This window comes from Chelonia mydas, chromosome 3, assembly GCF_015237465.2.
Source record: "Chelonia mydas isolate rCheMyd1 chromosome 3, rCheMyd1.pri.v2, whole genome shotgun sequence".
NCBI classification, from domain to species: domain Eukaryota; kingdom Metazoa; phylum Chordata; order Testudines; family Cheloniidae; genus Chelonia; species Chelonia mydas.
Window position 1 is genome coordinate 35,741,058 of NC_057851.1, and position 13,081 is coordinate 35,754,138.

Sequence of the window (13,081 nt, forward strand, 5' to 3'; positions counted from 1 at the left end):
AAACGGGACAGTAGATGAGAGACAGAAGGTGCCTGACCAAGACTTAAAGTAGGTGGTGGAAATTGGCTGAAGGTCCTGGGAGAGACTGGCTGTGGAGTAATGCCGGAGAAACTAGGCAAATGGGGAAACAGTCATACTTGCTCAGTTTAAAACCTTATACTCATAACTGATGCTCTAGCTTCTTCCCCCAGTGCTGAAGTCTTTTTTAGTCTGCCAAGCTCGCATAGCTTTTCATGAAGTTTTGAGTAGCACACAGAAGAAGTTAAGGTGTTGGTTATAGTTGTTTGTACTGGGAATGCAGAGTTTGATTATTTGGCTGCTCTGCAGCACCAGTGCCAGCTAGCCCCTCTCTCCAGCCCTGAGCTTTCAGCCCCCATATTTACATGTCTTTTTTTATCCTGCTACATTAAAAAAAACCTAGGAAATAATAATATAAACCCCTATATTAAGGTAGCTCAAGAGAATTTCCTACAATGCAAACAATAAAAAGCAAGGAAATCACAAGTTAATTCACACCAAATTCGAAACCAGCCTCCAAGTATTAGCTCTCTAGCACCTGAGCACCCAACCTGCCAACATATTAATACTGTCTCCAAGACAACCTCTATAAATTCAACAATTTTGTCAATTTCAATGCCAAAATACAAAGAGTCGAAAATCACAGTGCAAAGGGTTTGGGGGATTTTTTCATGTGGGTTTATATAATATAAGCCAAATTCTCCCATGTGTTACAAAAGTGCAAACCCACAGATTTCAATACTTTTTTGTTTTCCATGGACTTGCGTCGGTGGAAATGAGAGGGGAGAATTTGGCTCGGAATGTTAACAATTGTAAATTTATGTGCTGGTTACTTTACCTTACTTAACTCTTTTTGAATACAAGATTCCCCCCACTGATGACATTTGGACTCTCTTTTGTAAACTAGAAATCAATAAATAGCTTCTTTCATGTAAGCTTTTGGGATAAACACATTACAGCACAACTATAAATTCCCACTGTTATCCTTGATAAAGGCCCTTGTTGAGCTGAAATGTCAGCTCTTTCCTGAATCTTCACCACTGAACGAAAGACAAACTAAAAATCTGAAAATTACTTTATTTCTGTTACAATACTGGCAACTTGATATTCCTGGACCTTAGCAGCACTCTCTTTACACAGGTGAGTTACTGGTTATCATTAAATATAGAGGGTGAAATCCGTGTTGCACGAAAGTATTTTGTCACTGACTTCAATTGGGCCAGGATTTCATCCTGTATATTGCATGCAGATGAAATGTGGAAGACTAACGAGGTCACAATTGTTGCAATATTTGTAGATGATGAACAGCATATTATTTTTCTGGTTGCATTTTATCATTCGGATTAAAATAATACACTTATTTTTGCCTTTTAAAATTTTCTTTCAACATAGACTAACAGAATATGTTTGTTTATATTAAGTATGTTTAAACTTCCTATTTTGTTTGCTTAGTGCTCTTAAGCTTCTCAGTCACAGTAAATGGTTTCAACAGGTTACAGATGGGTTGTGCTTGCTGCAGTTAATTACCATTTATATCATATTGAACTATTCAAAAAGAGAACCTTGATGGTGAAACTAATACAAAAGCTTAAAGGTAATGTTACTAGCTGATAAATGTAAAGATTAATACAAAATTGCTAGAGAGTTAAATATTATTCACATAATTTTTAGTTCCACTAGACTCCATTTTCAATACAAAATCACTCCATTTATCTTCTTTCAAATATTCTATTGTATCATTAAACTTTACAAAACAATCCATGGATAATAAACTGTCTATTGGATTAAAGTGCATACGTGAAAGGAAAGTTATGAAATATTTTAATGAGAAATAACATTGGCAGTTACTATTAATCAATAATATTATGTGGTAAAACTCATGCCAAAAAAGATGACAAGCAGATTATATAATACTGATGTGCAGGGACTGAAATGCCTGGCCCCAAGGCTACCTTCCAATAACGAAAATACCTGCAAGCAATTAGAGAAGCCAGAGTAGGTGTGATATTGGGTATGCAAGACTATGATTTTATGTTAAAGTTCCTTTTTAAATGTGAGACCTGGTTTTCTCTTGAAATACTTGCTGCCTTCTATAACAACTTGTGGTGCTTCTCCTGTGGACCACCACTTTTGTTATATTACCTTATACCCCACATTCACTCCATTCACTCTCCATCTTTACAGTCTTTTCAATACAGATGTGCTAAAATCTCTCTCAGCTTGGCTGTCTTAATGCCTCAAAAACTAATGAATCACTCTGTAGCATAGCAAATCCAGAATTCAGACTGATTTCAGCCCGCTTTTGTCTATTGCTGCTCATGCACATGTTCTGAGATGCCCATCCTTCACCATAGGGCCAAACTGAATGCTAGAGAGAAGGAATTGTGCTACTGTCCCTGAACCCTGAATTGTCACTTCTTGTTCTTTTCTTTTTAAAATCTCTACAAAGCATAAAGAGGGGCAGGAGTGGGTGCCATAATAGAAAGAAATCTTGTTTTAAAACTGATTGGGAAGATGGGAATACATCACAAAGAGGAAGTGAGGTGAATTCATTTTATTATTAAAATAAGCTTTCCTTGCAAAATAATGTTAACAATAGGAGGGGTCCTCTGCTTTTGTCCCCCATCTTTATATTACTGGGATGTACCATGCAACCTTTGATCTTGTATAGCTGGGAACTGGGGTACTGCCTTATAAAAATGGAACCTTTCCAGCATCCCTTAATTATAACTGGGCACTTAAAATTTTTCTAAAGTAAACAAAATTAAAATGAATTAAAAACAATTAGAAGTGTAAACTACCTAATAATAGCACATATAGCATATTGTGTAATCACATTTCTTTGGTGTTTTATTTACATATTATAAGGTCTAAATAGCAAGAACTCAGATAGAGTCAATCAGCTATAGTAAAAAAACATACTTTTTAGCCCTTAATTATTCTCTTGAACCAACCATGATTACAGAGAAATTGTCAAGTCTTATAATTTCCAATGCCTTGAGGGTTCCCCTCCCACATTTGAGATATCTCTTTGGTAACATTCATGGTACCAGATATATTTTTAACTACTTTTTGTAAAGGCAGAATAAAACTTGTTATCTGTAAACTGTCAGATTTTGTCCTGAACCCCAGTAAAACAGCCCTTCAAATGACCTGATTGGCATATCAAGTCATATAGACATTTTAGTCCCAGGAGCAAAATCTATTAGAGAGTTCACTGAAAGCTAAATACATCTCTATTGTAAGCCCATTTGTGTTGTCTTCTGACAAATGTTGACATTTTAATACAACCACTGTATTAATCAGATTTTAAACCAATTTTCCTCTATCTAATGCCTTTTCAGGACATTAAATTATTATGGTAAATTTCCTAATTATGGCAGGGTACCTAGACTAAAACATTTTGATTTTAATAATAAAATTCAAAGGGTTTCAAATCCGGCCTCCATTTGTGCCCAGGCAACTTTGTGTTTACACATGGTTAAGTATTCTCTTTAATAAACACATGTAGGTGACTGATTTTGTCTCGTCTATGGGCAAGTGTTTGGCTTTGTACTGGTAAATTCTATCACATGCCTGTGCAAAAGAAAGAACCCAGCAGCAACAGGTGATGGTGCTTGAAACACACAAGGGAAAAGTATGCATGAACAAATGCAAGACACTTTTGGAAAATGTGGCTCTGAGGGTCAAACAAGTGCAAGTTCATGAGATTTTTTCCAGCATAAGAGAAATCCAATAATACTACTTGCAGTATTAGGGAACAAAGACAGAAGATGCATGTTGGAAAATCTATGATGATCACTCAATCTTTGTTAATGCTCTAGGAATTAGAATCCCCAAGGTCTGTACTTCATAGTCTATTGCATACAACTTGTTCTCTGGTGATATTGTTGTAAGCAAGTCTGCTTATTTTAGATATTGATTTTTATGTCTAAACCTGTCCATTTTTTGCAAACTGTTATGTTGACCATGTAGGGACAATATCTGATAACACACATTGACATTACCATGGCCACACTGTAGCACTACTGGATGAATAATATATAGGGCTGTTGATTAATCACAATTAACTCATGAGATTAACTCAAAAAAATTAATTGCGATTAATTGCACTGTTAAACAATAGAATACCAATTGACATTTATTAAATATTTTTGGATGTTTTCCTACATTTTCAAATATATTGATTTATATTTCAACACAGAATACAAAGTGTACTCACTTTATATTTATTTTTGATTACAAGCATTTGCACCATAAAAAAAGAAAAGAAATATTATTTTTCAATTCACCTTATACAAATACACCGGACCCTCGCTAGAACGTGGGGTTTGGGATCCATGGGCCGTACCGCGTTAACGCGGGGACCACATTATAGCAGGGGCCGCGTTACCATGGATCCCAATTGAAATATTTAAATTTGGGATCCATCACCGCAACCGTGCTATATGCAAATCTGTGCTCTAGCGATGCGCGCTCTAGCAAGGGTCCGCTATACTGTAGTGCAATCTCTCTATCATGAAAGTGCCACTTACAAGTGTAGGGTTTTTTGTTACATAACTGCACTCAAAAACAAACCAATGTAAAACTTTTGAGCCTACAAGTCCACTCAGTCCTACTTCTTGTTCATCCAATCGCTAAGAGAAACAAGTTTGTTTATATTTACTGGAGACAATGCTGCCCACTTCATAATTACAGTGTCACCTGAAAGTGAGAACAGGCGTTCTCATGGCACTGTTGTACTTAGCATTGCAAGATATTTACGTGCCAGATGGCTATAATGTGTTAATTAAATTTGTGACTGAACTCCTAGGGGGAGAATTGCATGTCTCCTGCTCTGTTTTATCCACATTTTGCCATATATTTCATGTTATAGCAGTCTTGGATGATGACCTAGCACATGCTGTTCATTTTAAGAACACTTTCATTGCAAATTTGACAAAATGCAAAGAAGATACCAAAGTGAAATTTCTAAAGATAGCTACAGAACTTGACCGAAGATTTATGAATCTGAAGTGCCTTCCAAAATCTGAGAGAGATGAGGTGTGGAGTATGCTTTCAGAAGTCTTAAAAGAGCAACACTCTGATGTGGGAACTACAGAACTCAAACCACCAAAAAAGAAAATCAACAGTCTTCTGGTGGCATCTGACTCAGATGATGAAAATGAACATGCATCGGTCTGCACTGCTTTGGATTGTTATCGAGCAGATCCCATCATCAGCATGGATGCATGTCCTCTGGAATGGTGGTTGAATGGTCCCATATGAAGGGACATATGAATCTTTAGTGCATCTGGCATGTAAATATCTTGCCATACTAGCTACAACAGTGCCATGTGGACGCCTGTTCTGACTTTCAGGTGACATTGCAAACAAGAAGCAGGCAGCATTATCTTCTGCAAATGTAAACAAACTTGTTTTTCTGAGTGATTGGCTGAACAGGAAGTAGGACTGATTGGACTTGTAAGTTCTAACGTTTTACATTGTTTTATTTTTGAATGCAGTTATTTTTGTACATAAGTCTACATTTGTAAGTTCAGCTTTCATGATAAAGAGATTGCACTACAGTATTTGTATTAGGTTAATTGAAAAATACTATATCTTTTGTTTTTTACAATGCAAATATTTGTAATAAAAATAAATTTAAAGTGAGCACTGTACACTTTGTATTCTGTTTTGTAATTGAAATCAATATATTTGAAAATGTATAAAACATCCAAAAAATTTAAATAAATGGTATTCTATTATTAACAGCACAATGAAACACGATTAGTTTTTTTAATCATGCAATTAACCGCAAATAATTTTTTTAATTGCTTGACAGACCTAATAATAAACAAAGCAAATATAAGAAGATTGATCAAAGCTTTCAGTTATTTAAAGGTTTTGCTGTGTACGTACCAAACTAATCAAGGAATAGAATTTTCCCTTTCCATGGATTTTTTTTTCACAAGTCTGGACACAGTTCCTGAAATTTAGATAAGACCTTATCTTTCATACATTTTATCCATCAAGGTAGACAGTGTAGATGCTTAACTAAGGTACCTATAATTCAACTTTCATAAACATGCTGATATTCATAAACAAAATTTCCTTTGACATATACTTGCCAAGATGATGATCTGTCATTTGCAGAAACTATTTTAGCAGAGCAGAGCTCCACAGCGAGTAGCCTTTCAATTGCTAAACATCACTAGACCCGAACCTTTATGAAGTATTTCTTCTGAGTTCTGCTATGGGTTATTTTCATGAAAATATGTCAGCTCTGTTCAAATCCAAGTACGATTTACACTCCATTTAGAGATAGGACTAGAACAAGAATAAAAACTGTAGTGGACGTGCCTGATATAAATGGGCAATAAAGCTGTGAACAGGATCCTCAAGATTAAAGATAGTCATTTTATCGGGTAGCCCGAATTTGTATATTTAAATCAAAATACACACTGTAACATAATTTTAAATATAAAGTGCTTGCCTGCTGATGTTCTCATGGTGCTGTACAGCATAACGGCAACGTGACTAAAATAGAACATAATAACTACCCTCCTAAAATTTAAGCAAACCAATCACAGGAATACATTTGTTTGTGGCACAACAGTTAATTGTTGTTGGAGTTATCTTAATGTTACACTCAGGATTTTCACTTTATATAGGCCATAAACAATAGGAATAATATTATTAGAGAGGGTTTTTTTAAAATGCTATTAGAGTTGAGCCAAAGGGTCAAAGGGGGAATCCAAAATTGGAGTGGCACAGAGTTACACATTTTGGGGCCATTATACATGTAGAGGCCAGGTGTGAAATTTGGATCTGGATCCAGGTTGAAATTGTGAACCTCCAGTGTTCGGGTTTGTTGGATCCTGCCAATTTCCAATTGCTTATTACTTTATTATTAATTATGATTATTATTACTTATACAACAATAAAAAAGTAATGGATATTTAGACTAAAGAAATAAACATAGTCTGAGAACCGCCCTATGAGTGAGTGGTAGAGCCACAGTTTCACGTAACATGGCATTTGTGACATGAATAAAAACCAGACACACTGTTCATTGAGCTTTAGAATTTACCTATTTAGTCATTTATATCATACTCATTACTACAGTATCTGATCAATGGGCACGAACATGACATTAATATAAGATGCCACGTTAGTTATCTTGTTTACTTTTTCACAAGGAGCAATACCACTACAGAAACTCTCCAGAAACATGGCAGTGAAGTAGATATATCAAGATAATGCGGGGAAAATGCTACAATACATTTATTCTCACTTATCTGATATCAGCAGAGAGCTGAATTTTGATAAATTAACTAGTTTATCTTCAATTTGTATCACTGAGATGAATAGTTTTAACTATATCGAATATTCCCCTTCTACAATAGGTCTGAAAGTCATAATTAAGACTTATAAAAGACTGTCATTGTGTGTTGTATTATTTATTGGCTTAATGTTTTCTTTCTGCTTTATTGTCTTTTAACTAGAAACAGATACAATAGGTTAACTGATTTAAATAGTAGTCTCTGAGCTGAGGTGTTTTTTAGTTTACTTGCATTTGAGAGATCAGGATTTAATTTTAAATTGAGTCCTTCACATCTAGTTTTTGTTAACTCCAAATTAAGCAAAAGATTGGTACTTGGCCATTTTTGACCCCCTGATGGTACTAATGTAATAGGATCATTTGGCCTTGAACTGCAGCATAGCGCAAGAGGGACTGTGTTATTGATTGCTACTGTCTAAGGGTTATAAATCATCCTATCTCTCACTTTACCATACTCCAGTAAGACGGTTTACATTTAAAGTGCCTGGATTTGCTCCTATTTCACCTGAAAGCAATGGAAGTTATACTATTGACTTCAGTGGGGGCATAAATAGGCAGTTTATTTGCAGTTGTTTTTTTAATGTTCCTTTTTGTTCTTTACAATTTTTTTTTCCTGAGAGCAACAGCAGTCTATTGTATAAGTGGAAGAAAAAGAAGAATAGGAAGGTTATGATGTGGTATGGTATGGATTGTTTTGAGATTTTTAGAACACTCTAATTTATTTTTATTCAGTTTCTTTCAGTGAAATTTTAGTACTCTTGAAAGGTACGGGATTAGTCAACTGTGGAGATTGAGGTCCTCCATTTTATCTACAGAAAAAGTACAACTCTGACAGTAGCACTACACTTTATCTTACACTATCTCACCAGTATGCTGTAACCTTTGGGGAATGTCTCATGTCTAGGAGGAGGTGTAGGGATAATTTATCCCCTGTGAACATTCAACACATCACCTTTTGGCAAAGATCAACACTAGTTAGTGCTAACTGTGACATGGACTCCTTTCTTAAAGGAGCTAGAGTAAGCACCAGCTCATTTCACATACAGGTAGGCATCAGAACAAATGTAAGATAGCAAATTTTGGTCACAACCAACCTGAGGGGAATTTGAACCAGTGCCTTAAAAACAAAAGCTCTGTGTCCCATTAACAATCCAGTTTTCCCAGAACTTTATGGCTGGGATTATCAAAAGCGCCTCAGGAATGCCAAATTGCAATTCAATAGGATTTGGGTGCCTAACTCTCTTAGGCTCATTTGAAAATCTCAGCCTAAACCTTTATTTAGTAGGAAAGAATTCATTTCCAGTGCTTACAAAAGGATTGCACCAGTAATCAAAACCGTACAAAAAATAAATTGGTTTCTTACCGGTGGAGTGCTGAAAATGTAGAAGGATGAACCCTTCAGTGCCAGGAACTTGTATTTGTAGAGTTGAGATGAATCAGTTCCCTCGAGTCTTTCATTCACCCAGCCCATATGAATAATCTGCAGAGTAAAACCTTTGAAAAATTAGAACTCAAGCTTCAACAGCAGCATAATATACCCTTTACATAGGAGTTCTCCCTCTCCCTAGAACACAACTCAGTTAACGGAGGGCAGTGGCCTTAGATTTGAAACCTGTTGTCCCATCCTCCCCTTTGCCTTCCTCAGCCCTGCTCCCTAAATTATACTCCATGCCAGTGTGTAGGGAGCTCCCCTAGAGGTGTGATCCATATTGCACAGGCTCTCTGAATCCTTTCTGCCCTGTGCAGCAGTATCACATTGATATCCGGTGTGTTGAGTGTGTGCTTCAGCTATGAGGGAAAGTGGATGGGACTGGACCCATAAATATTAAGGATAGGGAAACTTATTCTGATAAAAAAGCTGTCCAAATCTTTTCCCATACTTCAACCCAGCCATTTAGGGTGGTTCCAAAAATGTCACTTATTTAACACTCTATGTGCTGCTGCAATTTCTGGTTTTGGCCAGGATCTGAAATAGCGATATTGAAATGTTACAAAAAGGCTGTTCCCACAGTATTTGTGACATAGTGAAAACCGGGCAGCACTAGTAATTCTATGAGAGTTGCTTCCAAACAAAAGACACGTGGATAAGTCCCTAGGCTTATCTGAAACCAAGTGGTTCACTAGATATTGAAGTTTGCCCATAACTAAAAGAATTAGATCACGTTCTCTTCTTCCAGGGGGTTTACACTTGCATACATTTCTTCAAATGAGAACTGTAGGTGTTTCTGTGCTGGTAGAATCAAATTCCAAGGGCTTTTGTTGCTCACCTCACATATGTTTGATTTACTTTAAAGTTATTACAAATAAATTTGTAATTATTTTACAATTATTTTAAAAGTTGTTTTATGTAACCTTGAAATTCAGGCATAAGTAAGATTTTATTATCTCTTTCTGAGCTAGATAAACCCTAAAGAACCACATTCTAGCACAGTGCTAGTACACTAGCTGGTATGCTTAATTTCACATCACCATGCTGACTATATGGCCTTTAATATGCCTTGAAATATTTATCTGGCCTTAATTATAGTGCTCTGCAAATCTTCAAATGTAAATGGCCAATCTTGATGCCCTTGCTGAGTTTTTGTACTCAGCATGGAATTTCCAAAGTACCTAAGTAACTGAAGAGCACAAGTTCCACGGCACTTCTGAAATCTCGCCCTCAGCCCGCACACAACACAGAACCTTACTTGAAACCAGTGGGAATTTAGCCTGAGTAAGGGATGCATTAACATGTGTAGAAACTTCAGGATTCATCCCCAAGTGAGATTCGAAGAGAAGAAGTGACTCATTTGTATTATGAAATTAAGATAAACTTTTGAATGTGACCAGAGCATGGAGCTGAAACAGAGTACAGTAAGAGCACAGACTGAACACAGAAGCACATTGCTATGGTCACATTTTTATCTTAGCATGATTCATACATTGTTGTCTAGCTCTGTTATTTAATACATAATTATCTCTGCTATCAGTTAACTTATTTTAAAAAATATTCTATACCAACATAGTGCTATTGCTTCTCTACTCTCTTCTACTGAACAATAACTTCATTAAAATGTTAATGTTGTAGGAAACAGTGCAGTAAATACAGTAGACCTTCCAATTCTCACTTTGCTATTGTGTAAAGTCAATAATTCTCACCAAAATATTGCTTCACCACTCACCAGCACAGCTTTAATAACTGAATGCTCACACACTTCATTACTTTAACAAAATATACCACAGTACTGCTCAGACTCTCCTACAAACAATAGCACAGATTGCTTAAACTTGCATGTCATTATCATAATAAATAAAGGGCAATAGCCAAAACAAAGAAACAAAGTACATTTTGTGATGCCAGATCCTTGATATTTTTTAGAATAATATTTGTTTGCTAATTTGCAAACCTCGTTAACCCACATTGGGTTTCCCAGTCATTATTGGAAAGTAAATTAGATCCTATTACAGAGTCAAAGATAGAGTGCTGTGCATGATAATAATTTGCAGTTCTAATGACCCTCTTTCAAATCTAAGGATCTCAAAGCTTCATAATAATTGCTAGGGAACATGGGACATAGTCAGACAATGTAACATGCTCAGGTCATACTTCAAATCAAATATTGCAGAGCCAACAAAATTATAGCTACATCTCCTATATCTCAATCCTGTTCCTTTAAAACAGTAGATCGAGGAAAAGAGGTTGTTTTTGTTTAAGGTTCGGACAGGAAAATCAGAAGACTGATATTCTATTTCTGGTCCTCCACATAATTCATGTGTGAACTTGGATAAGACACGTACCCTCTTTATGGCTATGTCTTCACTGAAGAAAAAAAAAAAGGAACATGTTTACATTGAGGAAGTTATCTTGATGTAAAATCCCAGTAGCGACAAGACACTAGTTTATACTTCAATGTAGCTAGGCAAGATAAATCCCAGGTGGGGGAATATAGTGTTGGCCTTGACAAGCTGCACTGAGGTTAAAACCTACCTGTGCCTTATCTCCAGGAGGATTTTATACCAAGATAGTTATCTCAATTTGCCTATCCCAGTGTAAGAACACACCTTTTTTGCAGTGAAGATATGGCATGTGCCACAGTTTCCTCTCTGTATATGGATATCACAGAGTTGTGAGGACTGCATCTTTAGTATTTGTAAAGTGTTCTGAGATCCTTGAATGCAAGATGCTATAGAAGTGCAAAGTATTATGACTCCAGTCTAGCACTTAAGAAATCCCATTCCTATTTAGCAAAACACTTAAGCATATATTTTAATTTTAAGCACAGGCTTAACGTTCACTGTGCTTTGTTGAAGAGGGAATGATTTAGGCACGTGCTTAAGTGTTTTTGCTGAACTGGTGCCTGTATTATTATTCCATGTTACTGTGATGGTTAGTGTCAAAAGATTTGGTTTGAATACATCCTTCTCCATGACATACCCACACTCTCAATTGTCTGCAAACTTTGGATTGAAGTCTCATGGTAAGATGGTCACTTTGATTTCAACTCCATATGTAGCACAGAGAAGTGCATAGGTACTAAGAAAAGAAAAATTACTGAAATAGTAGTTAACTGGACTTTGATCTGGTTCAATTCAAATTTCCAGTACATATTCAAGTCAGTTTTTATTTAACTCAAACTGATTTTCTCTTTCCTTTTAATAAACAATTTATTTATATCATTTAAATGGCGAAATTCTGCTTGCACGAGTCTTTGCAGAATCAGAAAGTAATGGTGTGTTTATAATGCTGTAGACACAATAAAAGATTTTAGAAATCTAATCACTGTGCCTGATTTGTCAGTGCCAACCAGTAGATAACTAAATTTTGTCGTTATGTTCTTACAATTTTGCATCTACAACTGATTTTTCACTCAGTATGTTGGCACACAACTAAAAGCCATTTTGTTACATTTTAGCTCAAAAAGCAGGGGAAAACTCATTTGAATTCAATTAAAGCTACCCAAATATGCACTCAGAATTTGAACTGAACCTACACATCAGTTGGACTACTCACTTAAATTTATGCACGTGCTGAAGTTTTTGCTGGAATGGGCCATAGAGGGCAGGCTGAGGCCATTTGAAAATGTGGTCCTTTTATTAGCTGAATTATTTCTGAACTCTAATATCATCCATTTAATTTATAATGGAAGCAAACAGATGGATGATCACAAGGTGGACTAATGACTCTACTCTATCAAAGTCTATAGAAAATCAAACACACAGCAATACCTCAATTACATTTCAAATACACTGGACTGCAGAAAATATTCCATAGTGCCTAGTTTGCTTGATTGAAATAGCCCTCAAAATTAACAGCTCAAAATGATAAAAAATAATTAGTTATGACAGCTAAGTTTTATATGCATAACAATGTATGTACAAACCAGATATTGCAGAGCTACAGCTCCAAGAAACAAAAGAAAATCCACCAAGCGGAAAGCCAAATAGAAGAATATGACAAAAGTAAATAGCGATTGTACCCTTAAAATGTCGTTGAAAATGAAGAAAAAGAAATGTTTTGTCTCCCGTACTCGATGATAGTTCCCTAGACATGCCAGAAAAAGATGAAGTGACTTTCAATTTTCAGTAAAAAACAAAACAAAACAACAAAAAAAGAGCAGCAATTATTTAACTTCACTTTGTCAACAGTTTCTGGGGGAAAAAAAGTAATTTTTTGTGCTGTAAAGTACAAGTGAAAGTACTGCTTTGCTGACTTATGCCATTTCATATAAAAGAACACAAAAATTCATCTGGTAAACCTGG

General features: G+C 35.8%; 1 protein-coding gene across 1 annotated transcript in view; it reads right to left on the reverse strand.

The window, feature by feature from the left end:
* Positions 1–13,081, reverse strand: part of SNTG2 (syntrophin gamma 2) — a 247,301-nt gene that overhangs the window by 70,201 nt on the left and 164,019 nt on the right. Inside the window, exon 12 of the mRNA XM_043541919.1 lies at positions 8,706–8,822. Coding sequence (XP_043397854.1) covers positions 8,706–8,822 — 117 coding nt within the window. The remainder of the gene's footprint in view (positions 1–8,705; positions 8,823–13,081) is intronic.